General features: G+C 37.4%; 1 protein-coding gene across 1 annotated transcript; it reads right to left on the bottom strand.

Moving 5' to 3' along the window:
* Positions 1–2,402: 2,402 nt before the first annotated feature.
* LOC120774102 (transferrin) lies at positions 2,403–6,752 on the bottom strand. Its single transcript, XM_040103456.1, has 8 exons — positions 6,615–6,752; positions 6,299–6,541; positions 6,088–6,206; positions 4,079–4,238; positions 3,848–4,005; positions 3,136–3,779; positions 2,679–3,063; positions 2,403–2,605 (listed from the first exon to the last, which is right to left on the bottom strand). The coding sequence occupies exons 1-8, from the start codon at positions 6,697–6,699 to the stop codon at positions 2,501–2,503; spliced, it is 1,899 nt and encodes a 632-aa protein (XP_039959390.1). The 5' UTR covers positions 6,700–6,752; the 3' UTR covers positions 2,403–2,500.
* Between the last annotated feature and the right edge of the window lie 9,730 nt (positions 6,753–16,482).

Here is a 16,482-nt window from a genome sequence, read left to right as displayed (position 1 = left end):
GAAAAGTCGTCGAAGGTACTTTATGTACTTCAGAAACACAAGCGTATACCCAACACTAGTGATTATTTTGAAGTCAAATTTGGCACAGATATCGCTGATAGTTATACCAACCTAGAAAAAAACAATTTCGATGAATGTTTTTCACGCGAAATGCAAATTAAAAAGTCTTACTATATTTTGCTCATAGATGAAAAAGCTCAATAATACTTGCTTTTTTCTCATTATTTAGAAAAAAAAAACAAATTGTTATAAAATATTAAAGCAATTTGCTGCTTTTTAGTCGTTAGAATGAGTTAAGCGTTCTTACTTGTATGTGATATACATAAGTATAAATTTGATTCACAATGCTATAATCAATTAACTTTACTTCATATACTAATTTATAAGAAAATATTAAAAATAAAGACTCGAAAAATTTCCTAAAAATATCTCGTAGTTTTTTTGAGATTATTAATAACAAAACAAAACTTCGTAGTTTCAAGCGGAGGTTGCGGTCATTAAGGTAGCGGTAGATTTACTGCTCCGGAGTGCAGTCTCTTTCACTATCTTTTCTGATAGCAGGACGGCGATACTAGCATTGAGCTTACTAACCGTGGGTGTAGGGCTGGTTAAGGAATGCTTAACCTCGTTAACAATAGCATCGAGCCAGTTTTTATGATAAGACTAGTATGGGTGCCAGACAACAGCGGATCGTAGGTAACTGTTAAGCTGACGAGCTGTCAAAGAAAGTTATCCTAGCTTCGCTATCAATAGAATGGGAACGGTTCGGTGCACCTCTCTCCTCGTGTGTTCGACTACCGGATAGTAGGGCTTCGCGACTGCTTGATCAGGACTGGGCTACCGTCGGACCATACGCTGTGCCAAGATCGTTCGTAAGAGATCCAACGAGCTCTTTCACTCTTTAGAGCTAGCCTCTCCCTAGTTTTTCGCCCTAAATCGATCGTAAGAGATCCTGCGAGCTTTTGCTCTCTGTAAGGCTAGCCTCTCCTTGTTTGTCGGGATTCTAACAGGTCATTGCCCTATCGGCGTCCATGCTGTAAGGTTGAAAAACTTTACCGAACGTCAGCTGCAGAAACTGTACGGAGGAAGACGAGGTGGAAACATGGCAATACATCTTTTTTGATTGTCTTGCGTTTGCGAGAGCAAGTCTTAAGGACTCATACTTTCAAATATTCCTGCGAGCTGGTAGAAATAAGAAACACCTGAGCAACTTTGTATGGCTTCGCAAAGAACTGCGTCCAATAGCGATCTCTGGATTTTAACCTAAACAAATTTGACCTTAGCCCACACAATTTTTCAGGCATATCTTAAACGCCTCATACCGCGTTCTCCGAAGTGCATATTTCGGTTTTCATGCATAACAAGAGGCAATTTTTCTATGATCTCATGGCCGTATTGACGATTCAACGAATACTTTATTGTACTCCATTATATCATAACATAGCGTCGTAAAAATAGTTCATCTTTCACACCAACTTTGATAACTCCTTCAAACTTTATTCAAATATCCACGATTCCGTCTTTCTGATATTTTCGAAGATTTATACACCACCACTCTACAAGGATTTAAGTTTTTTTGATGGAGAAAATGAGACTGAAATTTCCCGACCACGATTTCTTCGTATTCCAATGCGACTTTGTGTTCAGCACTTCCTGCGCGGTTTTACATGCTGCCTCAAATCGGAAGATTGAAAATGTCTAACTGCTCTTTCTTATGGTGACAGCCAAAGATCTAATGTTCTTATGGACTTTTATTTTCATTGAATGCCGGAAAGTTTTCGCACTGTTTTTTGGAGTGTCTCTCTTTATTTATGGAACTTTGAAAGATCAAAGATCTATTCACTATCCCCTTAAATATTTTGCATAAACCGAATTTTCAGCTTTAACAGGGTACATAAAATTTTACACGAAGTTTGTAACTCCCAAAAGAAAACGTCGGAAATCCTATAAAATAAATGATCAGTGCGTCGAGCTGAGTTGATTTAGCCGCCTGTATACTCGCGAACTAGTTTCTCAGTTTTTGAGATATCGATCTGATCGCCGATATAGGAACACCATAGGATATAACTGTCATACTATACCAACTGATTGGTCAAATTCAAGTCCTTGTATGGAACATTTTATCATTTGACAAGACGTCTTCATGAATTTTGGCATAGATGATTGCCCAAGGCAAAGCTATAATCTCCGAACATATTATTCAAGACAACGTTACAATCTTCGACCAATTTATACAGATCGGACCGATATAGCACATAGCTAGCACACAAACTAACCGATCAAAGTTGAGAAAGTGATCTTTTTAAGCTCTTTTATGCTATTAGAAATGCACCTGTGAAGAGTATTGCCGCTTCGTTTCAACCAAAGTTAACGGGTTTCCTGTTTAATACACATTTCAAGGATTTTTTTTCATATTCAATGATAACTTTTATTTTAGTAATTATGAAAACTTGTAATTATGATTACAGGGACGTATATGTATGTATCTAGCCAAGCATTTTTAGCGGCTTTTTGAAATCGTTTGTTTATCACATGCGAGCTCATTGTAGATTTGCTCATTGAGGTTGGGATTCTTCAGCTCAGTTACGAATTCCGTAGCATCATCCTGAAATAAAATAGAACAATAATTTATTATATACAAAGTTAATAGAACCATTAAGCTGAGGGGCGAAACTCACATCGAACAACACATTCTTAGCGTCCTTTTCGAATGGAGAGAAGAGAGCAAAAACATCGGACAGCTTGCCCTCTTTACCAAACTTGGAAGAAATCGAAACGAACAATTGCTTGATAGTCTCCTGCTCAACGGGACTCGTGTTCTCGCGTATGAAGACAGCCGACGGCAAGTTAGCCTCCAAGTTACATGTGTGATACTCGGTTACGGCCTTCACTTCCAAACTGGGGCATACCAGCTGCTTATCCTTATGCTGTTCCAATTCGCTTGAGTGTACGATCATGAGATTCTTCTCAGTGGACGGTGAGTTCTGACAGGGGTTAATGTTGCGACGTTTGTTCAGGAAGTTGGCCGCTAAACTGGCACGTTTATTCTGCGCGTCATAGTTGCTGCAGGGAGAAGGAAGTCCATAGAATTATATACCATGAAAGTGAGTCATAATTCAGTGTATCTTAACTTACATTGGCAGCTTCTGCAAATCCTTGCTGACGCTCGGCTCTACAACAGCAACATAGACATTGTCGGGCCCGTAGCTTTCATATACGACCGGCTTGAGTTTTTCTTGGCGCGCATCCACATATTGGTTGCCTGGCACCACAACCAGGTCGGCATTTTTATTCTCAACGGCATTCAAACAATCTTGATCCTGCACACACTCCAACTCAGGGCGAATGTCACGTGAGTAGGCGGCGCGGCGCATTGAATCGCACTTGGCCAGCTCTAGAGGGGTACGCACACAGAGTCGCATCTTTCTGATGGCGCTGCCATCACGTTCGATCACATCCTTGTAACCGGCACGTTCGAGATAGACTTTCGGTTCAACTGCCTCGGGTTTGCTGTGGTACACGGCATTCTCGTTGATGAGCAAATGTTGTGCTGCCTCCTTGTTTTCGGCATGTAAACCATTCTCAAAGAATTTCTCCAGACGATTTTGAAGGTTATGCAATTTCTCTTCACCATTTACCGAATCAGCATTCGAGATATAACCGGTCCATGGACGTTGGGCCCACGAGCAAGCGGGACCAGTAACTGGACGACGACTGCCATCCTCACACAAATACTCGAATTCAGAGGGATCGCCTTCGGGTGTGGCGCCGGGTGTCAGCTGTGTGTAAATCAAGTTCATAAATGAAATTCTTTCCAATAATTTCAGATTAAATATTTAAAACTTACGCCAAAGTATTTCTTGATGTATTGCACCTTCGTAAAGGCCACCTCACCCTTGCCCTTATCCAAGCAACGGATTGCGCCATCATAACCGGAGAATTTGTCGGGGTAATTACACTGCTCGGGCTTCTCGCAGAGTGCGCACAAGTTGGAGTATTTCTTCTCTGTGGAGGGAGACAAAAGCATGACAAAAATTAGAATGCAGAGCTTATCTAGCGTCAAGTGTCTTTTACTCACTCAATAGACGATCGGTGTCCGGATATGGTGAGTAGGTGCCAACCAGACAAGATTGTGAGAAGAACTCTGATAAAGCCTTCAGCTCGCGATCGGTAGCGCTTAGTTCGGGATCCAAAGAAACTTTAAGTATCTGTGTGTTCTTCAACTTAGTGATGGGAATCTAAAAGAAAGCGTGAGCTTTATCAAACAAGCGTAGGAATATCAAGCGAAGTGAGTGTTAGCGCCACACATACGTTTGAGCATACTTTAAACTAGTCTCAAAACAAGCTCTTGTCTTTGTACGTATACTAGTTATTTAGATTTATTAAAACTAGTATTTTTTCTTAGGAAATTGAGTCTTTGCACGAACCGGTAATTTAACTTAAAGTAGCTTAACAACTCAAATCGTCACTGATTACTCGAATTACTAACGCTAGAAAGCTTAGTTGGCTTGACTAATTTGAATACGAGATGCAGTTTAGCGAGATTAATGAGATTAATGAGTCTGTGCAATATTTCTACTCTTGTTATCAAATTTTAGACACGACAGTAACTTGAGAGGAGATGTAAATACATATATATTTTCTAGTGAATTGGGATAGGTTAATGTCAGTTAATTTAATGCTGAGTATTCACGCATAGCGATTACGGTTATTTCATATTTAATTTCGGTAATTTGCTTTCTCATATTATTAGTAATACTAAAATTTACTTCTAGGACAAATACAAAAAAAATTTAGCAGAGGGTTACCAGCTGCTTAAAAAATTTTACTCGTTGAAATTTTAAGTTAGAGAAAAAACTACAAAAGTGATATGAAATTAAAGGTATTATAGTATACAATTTTTTTGAGGGGTTGCCACCTGTTTGACATTTTTAATTCAGTAAAATTTATGAAATAAGTATTTTATAGGTGTCTAATTGAATAGCTTTATTTAATCATATAGTTAAAATATTTTTTCTAAAGCGTTGCCATCTGTTTAAAAAGTTTAATTAATTTAAAAAAATATGATGAAGTTACGATATTAAATATGTACAGGTCTAATTTAGATCCATGAAATTATATAATTAAAAAATTTCTTTGCCGGTGTTGCCACCTTTTTAAAATTTTAATTCATTTCATACTTCATACGGGAAAATTTTGTATTTCATTTTGAACTGCAGAGCTTCAATATTAGCTACAGTTAAAAATATTATATGGGGTTGCCAACTTTTCGAATTTTAATTCAGTAAGATTCGTAAGAAAGGAATGTAATACAACAGATCAAAGCCTTAAGTATCAAAGTTCGGGATGTTTAGCAGCATCCAAATTAAAAAGAATTATTTTTTGAAGGGTCGCCACCTGATTAACGTTTTTAATTCCGTAAAATTTATAAAATGAGTATCATGTATGTAGGTGTCTAATTGAATAGCTTAATGCTTCATATAGTTAAAATATTTTCTTAGAGCGTTGCCACCTTTTAAATTTTTTAAGTAATTAAAAAATAAGATAAAGATATGCGATTACGCACAGGCGTAGTTTAGATTCACGAAGTTATATAGATAAAAAATTGTTTGCGGGTGCTGCCACTTGTTAAAAATTTTATTAGAAAATTATTTTTTTTTTTTGCTATGTCGACGTCGAATTGCAGAGCTTCAATATTAGCTATTAAAGATATTATATGGGGTTGTCGACTTTTCGAATTTTATTTCAATAAATTTCTAAGAAAATATTTTAATGCAATAGTTTAATGCCTAAAGTATCAAATTTGGGCATATTTAGCAGCCTCAAAATTAAAAATAATTTTAGAAGGGTTGCCAACACAATTTAAAATTTTATATTTAATGGCCTGATTGTTTTAATATACTAACTATAACTCTTTTCCGCAGGATTGTTTTAATGGATTGTCCTTTATACACTCAAATTCTGCTTAAACAGTTAGAGAACCACTGGATTAACATTATTATGATTCCACTTTATTATTTAAACATTTAATTTATCCCACTTACTTTTCAAACTATAACACCACAAAATAATATGTAAATCACTCACCTTATAGCCCACATTACGTCCGAAACCCGTGTGACACGATTTCTTGCCGCGCAACTCCTTCATACTGTTAATGTTCGAATTTTTCTTCACCAAAATAATGCCCTCATAACGGAACTCCGCTATAATGAAAGCATACATTTTTCATCACAACAAAATTTTATAATATTTCTGCTTATTCACGCAAGCAGTCTCACTATTCACTGTCACTCACCGTCCTTATCCTCTTTGGTGCGTATTTCCGAGATCACACGGTAATCCTGATTCTTCGTGTGATAAGCCACATACATATCCTCCGGCTCGCTGGCAAGCACATCGGCCTTACGTTGATTGATTTTGTCCAAACAATCGATACGATCACGTCCCGCCACACACTGCATTAGTATGCCAGCCTCGGAGGGATCCTTCAGCAGATCCAAACAGTCTTGATAGTACTTTTGCGGCACGCACATGCGATCTACACACGAGTTGATTTTCAAAGCACTTAATTTTTGGAAAATAATAATAAATAATCCATCATTTTAGCTTACAAATTTGCTCGTCAGCTTGCACCAACGCTAGAGCAGCCACGCCCAGTATGGCCGTAGCCAAGTGTAAAGCTTTTGTATAACCCATGTTAGCGTGTTCTCGTTCTCTGCCAGTCGAAGTGAATACGCAACTGCTGAATGCAACGGCAGCCAGTTTCTTTTTATAGGCAAGCCGGCTACTTGGCTTCGTCGCAGCTTTGGTGGGCCAGCCGAGCGGCCATCAGCTCGGGATTCACCAATTGATAATTTCATTTTCTTTATTATTATTCATGTTCTTGCTGTTGTTTTTCTATTTGCCGTGATTTGGTTTGCACATCTCTTTAGATTTGATTACATGTTGCTTTTGTTTTTGTTTTCTGAAAATGCATTCGTCGTACATACATTCATATATAAAAATTAATACGATTTTGTTTCTAGATTTCGCTTATTCCTGTTTTTTTTTCATTTCTTAGCTTAATTGGCTATTAGACTTAAGCTGCAGGCGGTCAACGTAGTTCGTGACATCGTCGCCGATAAGTTCTGACGTTTGTCGGTGCAATGTTCCCGGCCATATGCTTTACCTCTTCCGAACAGCGCCTGCAACTCGTATACCAATGGACATATGAATATGCATATAAGTTGTACATATGTATATACTGTTGTTGTTTTTATTATTGTTTTTGTTCTACGAATGTCATTATCAATTTCGCGTCCAGCTCAACTTATTCAAAGGTGCACATCTCAAAGCTTTAAACCGGTTTTTGTGTCTATCTTCTCTAGTTATTTGCTTACCTTTTTCTAGTTTTATTATTCAGCCATTTTCGTTATGCAAAAAACCATAACAAGTGTTTACCTGCATACAAATTGATTTATTTGTGGAACACTCTACAAGCTTACTTATTTTTTTTGCTATATATTCCACCTTCATATACTCGTATATATGTCTTTATACATATATATTATATATAATACTCCCGTATGCTTCTGATTGCTTTTGACAATACCTGCACAGATTCTGAGTGGAAATATTTGTTGTTTGTTTGTATTGTGTTTTTTCCTTTTTCGCCGGCCGGCATCGCTAATCTCATAACAAATGACCCAACCAGAAGCTGTGAATCGCTGACTAAGAGAAATTCAAGATGAGGTGCTGTTTTCTATATTTTACAAAAATCCTTATCTCTTTCTCATTGCATGTGTTCCAATATGAACCAGGTTATTTCATTTAAATGTGAATTTTTTCAAGGGTAAAGCGAAGATCATGAGTTCGTTGAAAGCTAGACTTCTACAAGGAGTTCATTTGCTTATGTTAACGACGAAAACATCAAAACAGTCTTAGGCATCTTTAATTCTCGCTCGAGAACCATCATGTTAGCATAAGAAACATGACAGGGTTCTAAAGAATGTTTCATTTCAAGGTTCTCTACTTCTTTAAAGAAAAAGCATAGAAACTTCAAATTAAATAAGAAATATTTATTATAATTCGAGAGAACATTCTTTGGCATTTTTGTATCTCTTTCAAATGTTGGTCGCGGCTTTGTCTCAGTTGGTTCATCCGTTGAGTTCGAAGCGGGATTGTCCGCATAGACTTTACATATCCACCCAGGAAAATAGTCGAATGGTGGGATATCACACGATCTTAGTGGCCAATCGACCGGCCCAAGACGTGAAATTATCTGCTCTCCGAAGTTTCCATTCATTAAACCGATTAATTGGTGCGATGTGTGGGAAATAGCGCCGTCTTGCTGAAACCAAATTACGCCGAGATCACGAGCTCATTGAGCTAGAAATTTGGCTCGAAACGTCGGATCTTTTTGGAACTTTCAAGAGCTCATAGAGCGAAGCGATGTCGCTTGAAAGGTCGAGCGGCTTCAGTTCTTGCGAAACATTTTCTTTACAGAACGTGAATTTTCGTAATAAAGTTGAATGATTTGTAAGCATTATTCAGGCGTAAGCCTTCCATGATGAAACGCCACAAAAAAAAATATGACAGCTTGACACGTCTCACGCGTGATCTGTCAAAAGAAGGCTTTTGAAAAAAGCACCTGTACTTGGATCACCCGTTATTATTGTTAGGTTTTGTAGCAAACATTTGATAAACAAATAATTTTAATGCAGATTTGGAAGCCTTTCGCTGGTTATTCTTATGTTAACTTGACTATTGTGGGAATGGTCTCACAACTTTTCTTATGGATCGACTTAATTCATTTGGTTAATATTTTCGATATGAACGCCTGGTCATTACTACATTCGCAGCAAAATAAAAGATAGAATCAAATAATCAAGCGATTAAGTGGAGATCACAATAAGAACGAATTCAAAATTAGTCCACACTTGTTATCGCCAAGACATCTAATACACTATATTCGACACCCCGAAACTTTAACCTATTCATGAATTCCAAAGATCCGATTTGCTCGATTAAAAAAAAACACAAAAGAAATCGGCTGAAGGCACTACTCTAAAGGTTATAACGAAGTATAACATACATATGTGTATAGCAACCTGTCTTCTTCATCGACAATGACTCATGGTTCCGGTTACAAAAAAATTCAGCGCTTTTTACACCGATAAGATCGTTATAAACAACTCATACAATTGGGTTGGAGAACGATGCATAATGCTGACCTTCAAGAGTAATGCAATCTGACTAGAAATATGTTTTCAACTCTATGTCTTATTACTCATCAGTCACTAGTTAGAGTCTTACTTATATGTTTCGAGACTAGATTAAAACTTATTTATATGCACTAAATGACTTCAACACTGAAGTTTTCGACAAACTTGGCATTAAAGCGACCAAATTGACAGGAACTTGGTTTAATTTGTGGTTTTAAATTGACGCCAACTTGGAAGGCAGAGATTTTCAATGGTAATGAGAACCTAGTCTTGAACAAATTTATTGGTTGAAAGACATTTAAAATAAATTTTCTGAATTGCATCTGCCCCAGCGTAAAACATTTCACAAATAGTTTTGAAGAACAAGACTTGGTCGAATATTCGTACATTCCCAGATATTCCGGTTGCAAAGACCGGACCGGCATGCAATCGGCAGTCCATCTTCTTTGGTTAATTTTCTAATAGCTGATTCGGTGGTGAGGACGTTTCATAATGAGTTTAGTTTACATATCAGTTTTTCAATGGAAAATATTTATTCGTTTTGGAGCTTACGGTTTCCACATGACTCAAATATGTATTTAGATATTACTGGGATTTTCTCGCCTTATGAAAGAGTTTTCTCTATTTTATTTAAAGCTCAGGTTATGTCGTCTTTCATTTAAAATTATACGTTCTACCTAAATGAACTCACGTACACTACATGGAAATAAATAGTAGTAGTTTGGATGCCTGGAATTGAATCAGTCAGCCAGATAAAATATAGCCACATGAACTGTGAGCTAATTGAAAGTGACGCCGATTTGATGGTTTCAAGCCGGCTGGGGCTGACGACAACAGATTCATATTTAAATGTACGCGTATGTTAGGGTTGTGCTTAAAAGGTTAACGATATATTTTTTCAGACTTTCAATAAAATTTTTGAAATATACATTGTGTTAAGTACACGGATATAATACACTTATGCCAACGATTTTTCCAGTCCTCGAAACACTTTTCATAAGAACTTTTAGTAATGGTCTTCAGCTCCTTCAGTGACTTTATCTGTTCGATCGACTGAAAAGGGGATTGCACAGCACGGCAATTCCAGTTTGAAGAACAAGAAAAAATCACACGGAGCCAACTCTGGCATTTCCAAAGAGACCTGTTACGGCACTCTGTTTGAAAAAAATTCAGCTTTATCGGGTTGAATCGAGCAAGAACGTATTTCATACCCAAAATATCCACCAAAAATCATTCGAACGGATTCACGAGCTCTCTTTCCATCTCTCTAACACTTGCCTGACTTCCCTTTCCAACATTCGGAACGATTCCGCACATAAAATGGAATAGAATAGATGAATAGAGGTAGAAGTTAGTTTAGGAAATCTCATAAAAAAATATATTTGAGAACCCACCTAATAAATAACAATTTAAATATGGATACAAGACTCGGATAAGTAGTTAATTCTGTTTTTGTTTTGATTCGCTTCTTGGAATTTCGCACGTTATGTGACTGTAGCTTTTCTACAGCACCGAGGCCCACAATATATACGCAAATATACACCGGCCACGACAATATACTACAAATAATAAGCATATGTACATATGTATATTCTCATGTAGATCATACCTACATACATACCATATGTATGAACCACTCTGAATGCAGTAAACGTTTCGACACTGAGTTGAGGTACTTCCCAAAAAATCCGAGTTTCCTTAGCTTCGTGCGAATACATGTACTCTATGAGTAGTTTATACATATGTACATAAGTATAGAGATTCATTTATGCATCTACATATCGGTATATGACAATAATAGTTTACGACGAATCGACTTAAACAGGTTACAAGTCGTACATAATGGTTTATGCTAACAGCTGTTTGAAATGGTAGTGCAGGGTAGATCATAAGCTCGTTGAAGCTGTAGGTGTGACGAGCAGACATGACGAAGAAACACAAAATGCAAGACCTACGGAATTAAGTCGTACGCACCCGAGTGACAACAAGAGAATAGATTTTATCGATTTTCAAAACCCTGGAGAGTAGCAAATCGAAGAAACAACCCGCGTAAAGAACTATACATACACAAATCACATAGAGCGCGAATTGAAAGGTTATACGACTTCAATGAAAAGCCCACATAAAAGAGAAAGAGAGAGTATTATTTATGACTGGGTTACTTGGTAATTGCTTCTGTATGTAATTTTCTGTTAAGTGAGCAGAATTTAAAGATCGCCAGCAGACAAGTTACTAATCGAAAACGGTAAACGATGATTCGATACGAAGTTTAAGAGTTCATCGTGGCACAATATACCTTAAATAAATGTATTCATTCATTACAAATAAAATGCATCCCGAAGTTCGAAGAAACAGTTTAAGCAATTTATCCACCTTGGACAGACCAATCAAACCCTTAATCTAACATCCATTCCTAGAACATCTTTAAATTATATTCATTGCAAAAATATGCATTGAACTCTTCTGTTACTACTGTTAAGATTTACCGGCTTTAGTATATTTTCTCTGACCAGATCCACGGAAATTGTGGTTTTCCGTGCAGTAAACTCAAATATCTAGACCCTAAAGATATCAACTGAACGTATACATCATATCATTCACGCATATTTGGGAATGAAAAAGCTCTGTGCAAAGTGAGAGCTCACTTTTCATCGAAAACAATGACGAGTTGATGATTTGGAGCAGTGTTTGCAGATGTTCAAACGTAATAAATCCAAGCTTTTTGCGTCGATATGTAATAATGGAGGAGACATGACTTCATCATTTCAATCCGAAATCCAATCGACAGCCATCCAAGTGGACAGCACACGATGAACTCGCTTCAAAGTGTGGAAAACGCAACAGTCGGTTGGCATGGTTATGGCGTCTGTATTTTGGGATGCGAATGGAATAATTTTTATCGACTACCTTGGGAAAGGAAGAAACATCAACAGCGATAACGTTATTGAACTTTTTATTCTACGAAATCCCCGAAAGTCAGACGCATTTGAAGAAAAAGTTAGTGCTTTTGTACCAAGCCAATATACCGTGTCACAAGTCAGTGAAACGGATAGCGGAACTTCGTGTTTTTAGCAACGAATTGGTTTCGCATCCACCATATTCTCCAGATCTAGCCCTCAGCGGACTATTTTCTGTTCTCAGATCTCAGATCACATCAAAAGAAGTCTCACTGGGCAGAAATTTTCGTCGAATGAAGAGGTTATCCCGGTAGCTGAGGCTTATTTTGAAGCAAAGCATAAATCGTACTACAAAAATAGTATCGCAAAGTTGGCGGGTGACTATAATCAGTGTATAATTCTTTAAGGGAACTATGTTGAATAAAAAGAAACCGAATTTCAGTCAAAAAAATGAGTTTCACTATGGTAAACCGGGGACTTTTTTATTGACCTGTTACAAATATTTTTCAGCTCCAGATATAGATCTACAAATCGTGGTCTTAGCTAAACCACGTCCCACCACAAACGACTTGGACTCGGTTTACGAAAGTTTTGAGAAAGAGTATACCATAGTCTCTAGGAGCGTTGACATTAACAGCCCTATTTGCAGCCCAAACTCATACAAGTTTTACAACAACACTACAGTGCCACTTAAGATATTAAAGTAACGAAGACACAACGAACTACTTTAAATATTTTTTATTGATTGAAAATTAAAAAGTCATCTGAACCACCCTGTGTTACATATCAAAACATATTTTTACACAAAGACCGTCGACTGTTGGAGTTCAAATAAGTGCAATTAAAGTGAGATAAATTGATTAACGAGATGTTTAGCATAATTAGCATGAAATTTCCAACCACCTGTAGCTTTCTGCGAGCTTTCAATGTCTTATGGAGCTTCATAAACAATTCAAAAACAATTTGTGTTTATTGTATACAGTGTACTGTTATATTATTTATATATTCTATTAGCATTTTAATGCAAATATTTTTCACTTACAATCTTTTTTTCTGCTTATTATTTGTTTATTTATTTTTCCTTTTTTTGTTGCATGTGGGACAGTGACAAGTTGCTCGACTCTTCTGTGTAATAATTAGAACTAATTTATGCACATAGCTTAATCTTGAAGTGCAATGCAGTTCGCCTTAATTAGTAATGATCGTTTGTAGAAAAAATCAGTACAAAAACTAGAACGTCAAACTACTGCTTGAAAACTACTAAAAATGGGGAAAGTTAGTTCGCGAGCGCATATTTTTAATTGAGAATTGTGAAAGTGAAACCAAATTTTCTAAAAAATAAACTCAAATGAAATACTATATTTAGAGATATTCCTTATGCTAACCGAATACTAACCGTATCGTAGCAAATTATATGTATGGAAACCTATCGAAAAATATGATCTGTGGTTTTCAAAAAAAAAATTTAGCTTGATCATAAAGAAAACGGTTTGCCATTATGTTTTAAAAATGATTTCGGGCAAGTAACCGAAAAAATTCGAGCCAAAAGGCACAATTTTCGACCACTTTTTGCAGCAATTGGGACAGTATGCGCTCAATATTCTCTTCCAAGGCATCAATACTCTCGGGTTTAATAGCGTAGAGAAAGTACTTCACAAAACCATACAAAAAATGTGGCGTTAAGTCGTAGGAACTCGGAAGGAGGACGACATTGCCGCCATTGATTTCATTTCAACCTTTTATTTTGATTATAACAAAAAAAGCTCGTTGCTTAAAATTTTTTGAGATTGTTACATTGAGCCGTTTAGCCACGGATTCAGAAAGATGCCAAATCGTATACAATTATTGATTTCACATACCTCGTTCATTTTCGACTTGGTGATTTTTCAAAGTTGCTGGACGATAAATCGACCAATAGCTGTAAATGGGTTAATAACGGGAAGATGTCTAAAAACCATTAGCATTATTGTGACTAATTATGACCGGCGTTCGAAAATCCACTTACTGAAAATCAATGAAAAAGGTTCAGAGGCTCACTGCGCTGTGCATAGCGGGAGCTTTAAGACCAACTCATACGCCGACTATTGAAGTGGCACTAAACCTACCACCTATAGAACCCTTCGCTGAAAACTGCGCAGAAAAATCGGCAGGACGACTAGTGGTTGCAGGAGAATTTACATATGGAACCTTCGAGCATAGCTCGGTGGATAATGGCGTTTGAGCAAACAGCGACTACATGACCCCACTTTTCAACTGGGAAAGAGGGTTCAAAGTAAACATTGAAAAAGATGGCTGGCGTAAAGGCATGTTGGCTACACTGATGGCTCGAAAATGGACGATGGAGCTACTGCAGTATATTTCAAGCTGAGGTCTTTTGCCTGCAGTCAAGTCCAGAGTCAATATCTACGTAGACAGTCAAGCAGAAATCAAGGCATTAACATCATATCGCCTATCGGCCGGAAGTGTCTTGGGAAGCAGTGAAAAGTGTTGCCAGAAGGAAGCAACTTAACTCCTACAGGGTGCCAGGCTACACAGGCATCGAGAGCATTGAAAGACGGATTGCCAAGAATGATCCACGGCTAACATCCGAAAACGTGATCAACATTGGAAAATCTATGCATTGTCTATACGACGTTTTGGAGAGAAGCATGGTAAAGAACGAGCTACCTGGGTGAAAAACTGCAAAAGTCATGTGCAAAACGGTAGATCGAAAGTACACAAAATGCATATTGGCACTCGATAGAAAAGACTGTAGGAACATGATGGGAATACTAACTGGGCACTATCTGGTGGCGACGGACGTCCGCAAGATGGAGCTGACAGAACGAGAAGACTGCAAGAAACGCCTAGAGCAAAGCACAAGGGAAACAATGGAGCATCTCTTGTGCACTTGTCCCGCATTGGCAAGACTACGCTGTGAGTATCTGGAGTTCCCACAGTATGATACACTGGAGGAGGTATCGACAGACGTCCGCAGAGTCTATAAAAATTCGCGTCAAGGCAGGCATCGTAAACGATGACTATTCCTCTTGTAATTAGCAAGTGAAGTCCATCTGGTATCGCAATGGACCAAACAGGTCTATGATTTTGTGGATAGGATAACAACAAATTGATTGTTCCGTTTGCTCTTTGGCATGTAGCGTCATCTTGTTGGAACCGAAGGCCGTCAAAATCAACAACTTTCAGTTCGGGGTGGCTAGAGAGATAGCTAATTGTTAGTAGTTTTTAGCAATACCGTTTTATGGAAATTAGAGGAGGTTCGAAATTGTCCCTTTTCACATCATAGTATAAGGTGGTACATTGACACAACTCAACTCAATATAATGTGTACTATAAGTATACTAGTCAATAAGAAAACTACTTTTTATGAGATAACCGCAGTGCAAAGTTCTAGCGCTAAGCTTAGTCGTTTACAGAGATATAGCAACTGTTCTTAGACACCTCTAAGGAATATGAGCTCTTAATTGTAATGGGAAGGTCATCTGCCTAACAGAGTTTACGCTGTTTGGCACCAATTGGATATTCCAAGTGTAGCCAGGTCCTTCTCCACCTGGTCTTTCCAACGGAGTGGAGGTCTTCTTCTTCCTCTGCTTCCCGCGGCGGATCCTCCATTCGGACAACCTGACCTAGCCAGCGTTGAACTACATAACCGTACATCATACATATGTACAGACCTATATACATAAGGTACATGTTGCCGACATCATTCCCTGGTGCTTGATCGAGCCTCTTCACATCATGAGACCTTTGAACACGCGATCGAGAGCAAATGAGCTCTATGGCTAAGCAAATAAGAACTAATTAACTTAGCAACATTTTGTGATTTCTGATGCATTAGTGGCAGTTAATTGAAAAATAATCTTATTAATGCTGTATTTACTTGACATTATGCAATTTAATCGGAAGAAAATTTGAAATGAAATTCTCTCATACACTCACCTGTTTCATATAAATAGAAACGGCGATAAGACGAGCTGAATCTGTAGATGCAATGCGAATTGTCGCTAACAAAACTATAAATATAAAAAATATGTACATATATACTTGTATGTATGTATATATAATTTACATTATTTTGCTGTTCGATTATTGCCATTTTATTATTTGGTTTTTCCACACAATTTGTGTTCCTGAAAGTTTTCTGATTAAATCTAACTTAATTCTCAAAGAGTACAACTATTCTAGGAAAATAGGTCTATAGAGATCTGATAACATCAGGCACCTATAGATAATGACCAAGATTTTCCTGAATGGATTATATACACATACATAAGTATGTATGTTTAGATTGCTGTGGGTATAAAAAACGAATATTTTTTTTCGCTTGGTACTCTGAACAATATGTTCTTAGACACCTCTAAGGAATATGAGCTCTTAAT

The sequence above is a fragment of the Bactrocera tryoni genome, chromosome 4 (assembly GCF_016617805.1).
Source record: "Bactrocera tryoni isolate S06 chromosome 4, CSIRO_BtryS06_freeze2, whole genome shotgun sequence".
NCBI lineage: Eukaryota > Metazoa > Arthropoda > Insecta > Diptera > Tephritidae > Bactrocera > Bactrocera tryoni.
This window is presented reverse-complemented; position numbering and strand designations above follow the sequence as displayed.

Bases quoted from the DNA above. Each gene is read 5' to 3' on its own strand.
- LOC120774102 (XM_040103456.1), bottom strand. From the start codon at position 6,699: ATGGGTTATACAAAAGCTTTACACTTGGCTACGGCCATACTGGGCGTG. The intron at 4,239-6,087 runs GTGAGTGATTTA...GCTTTCTTTTAG, and splicing joins GACGTAATGTGGGCTATAAG to ATTCCCATCACTAAGTTGAA. The intron at 3,064-3,135 runs GTAAGTTAAGAT...TTCTCCCTGCAG, and splicing joins GATTTGCAGAAGCTGCCAAT to CAACTATGACGCGCAGAATA.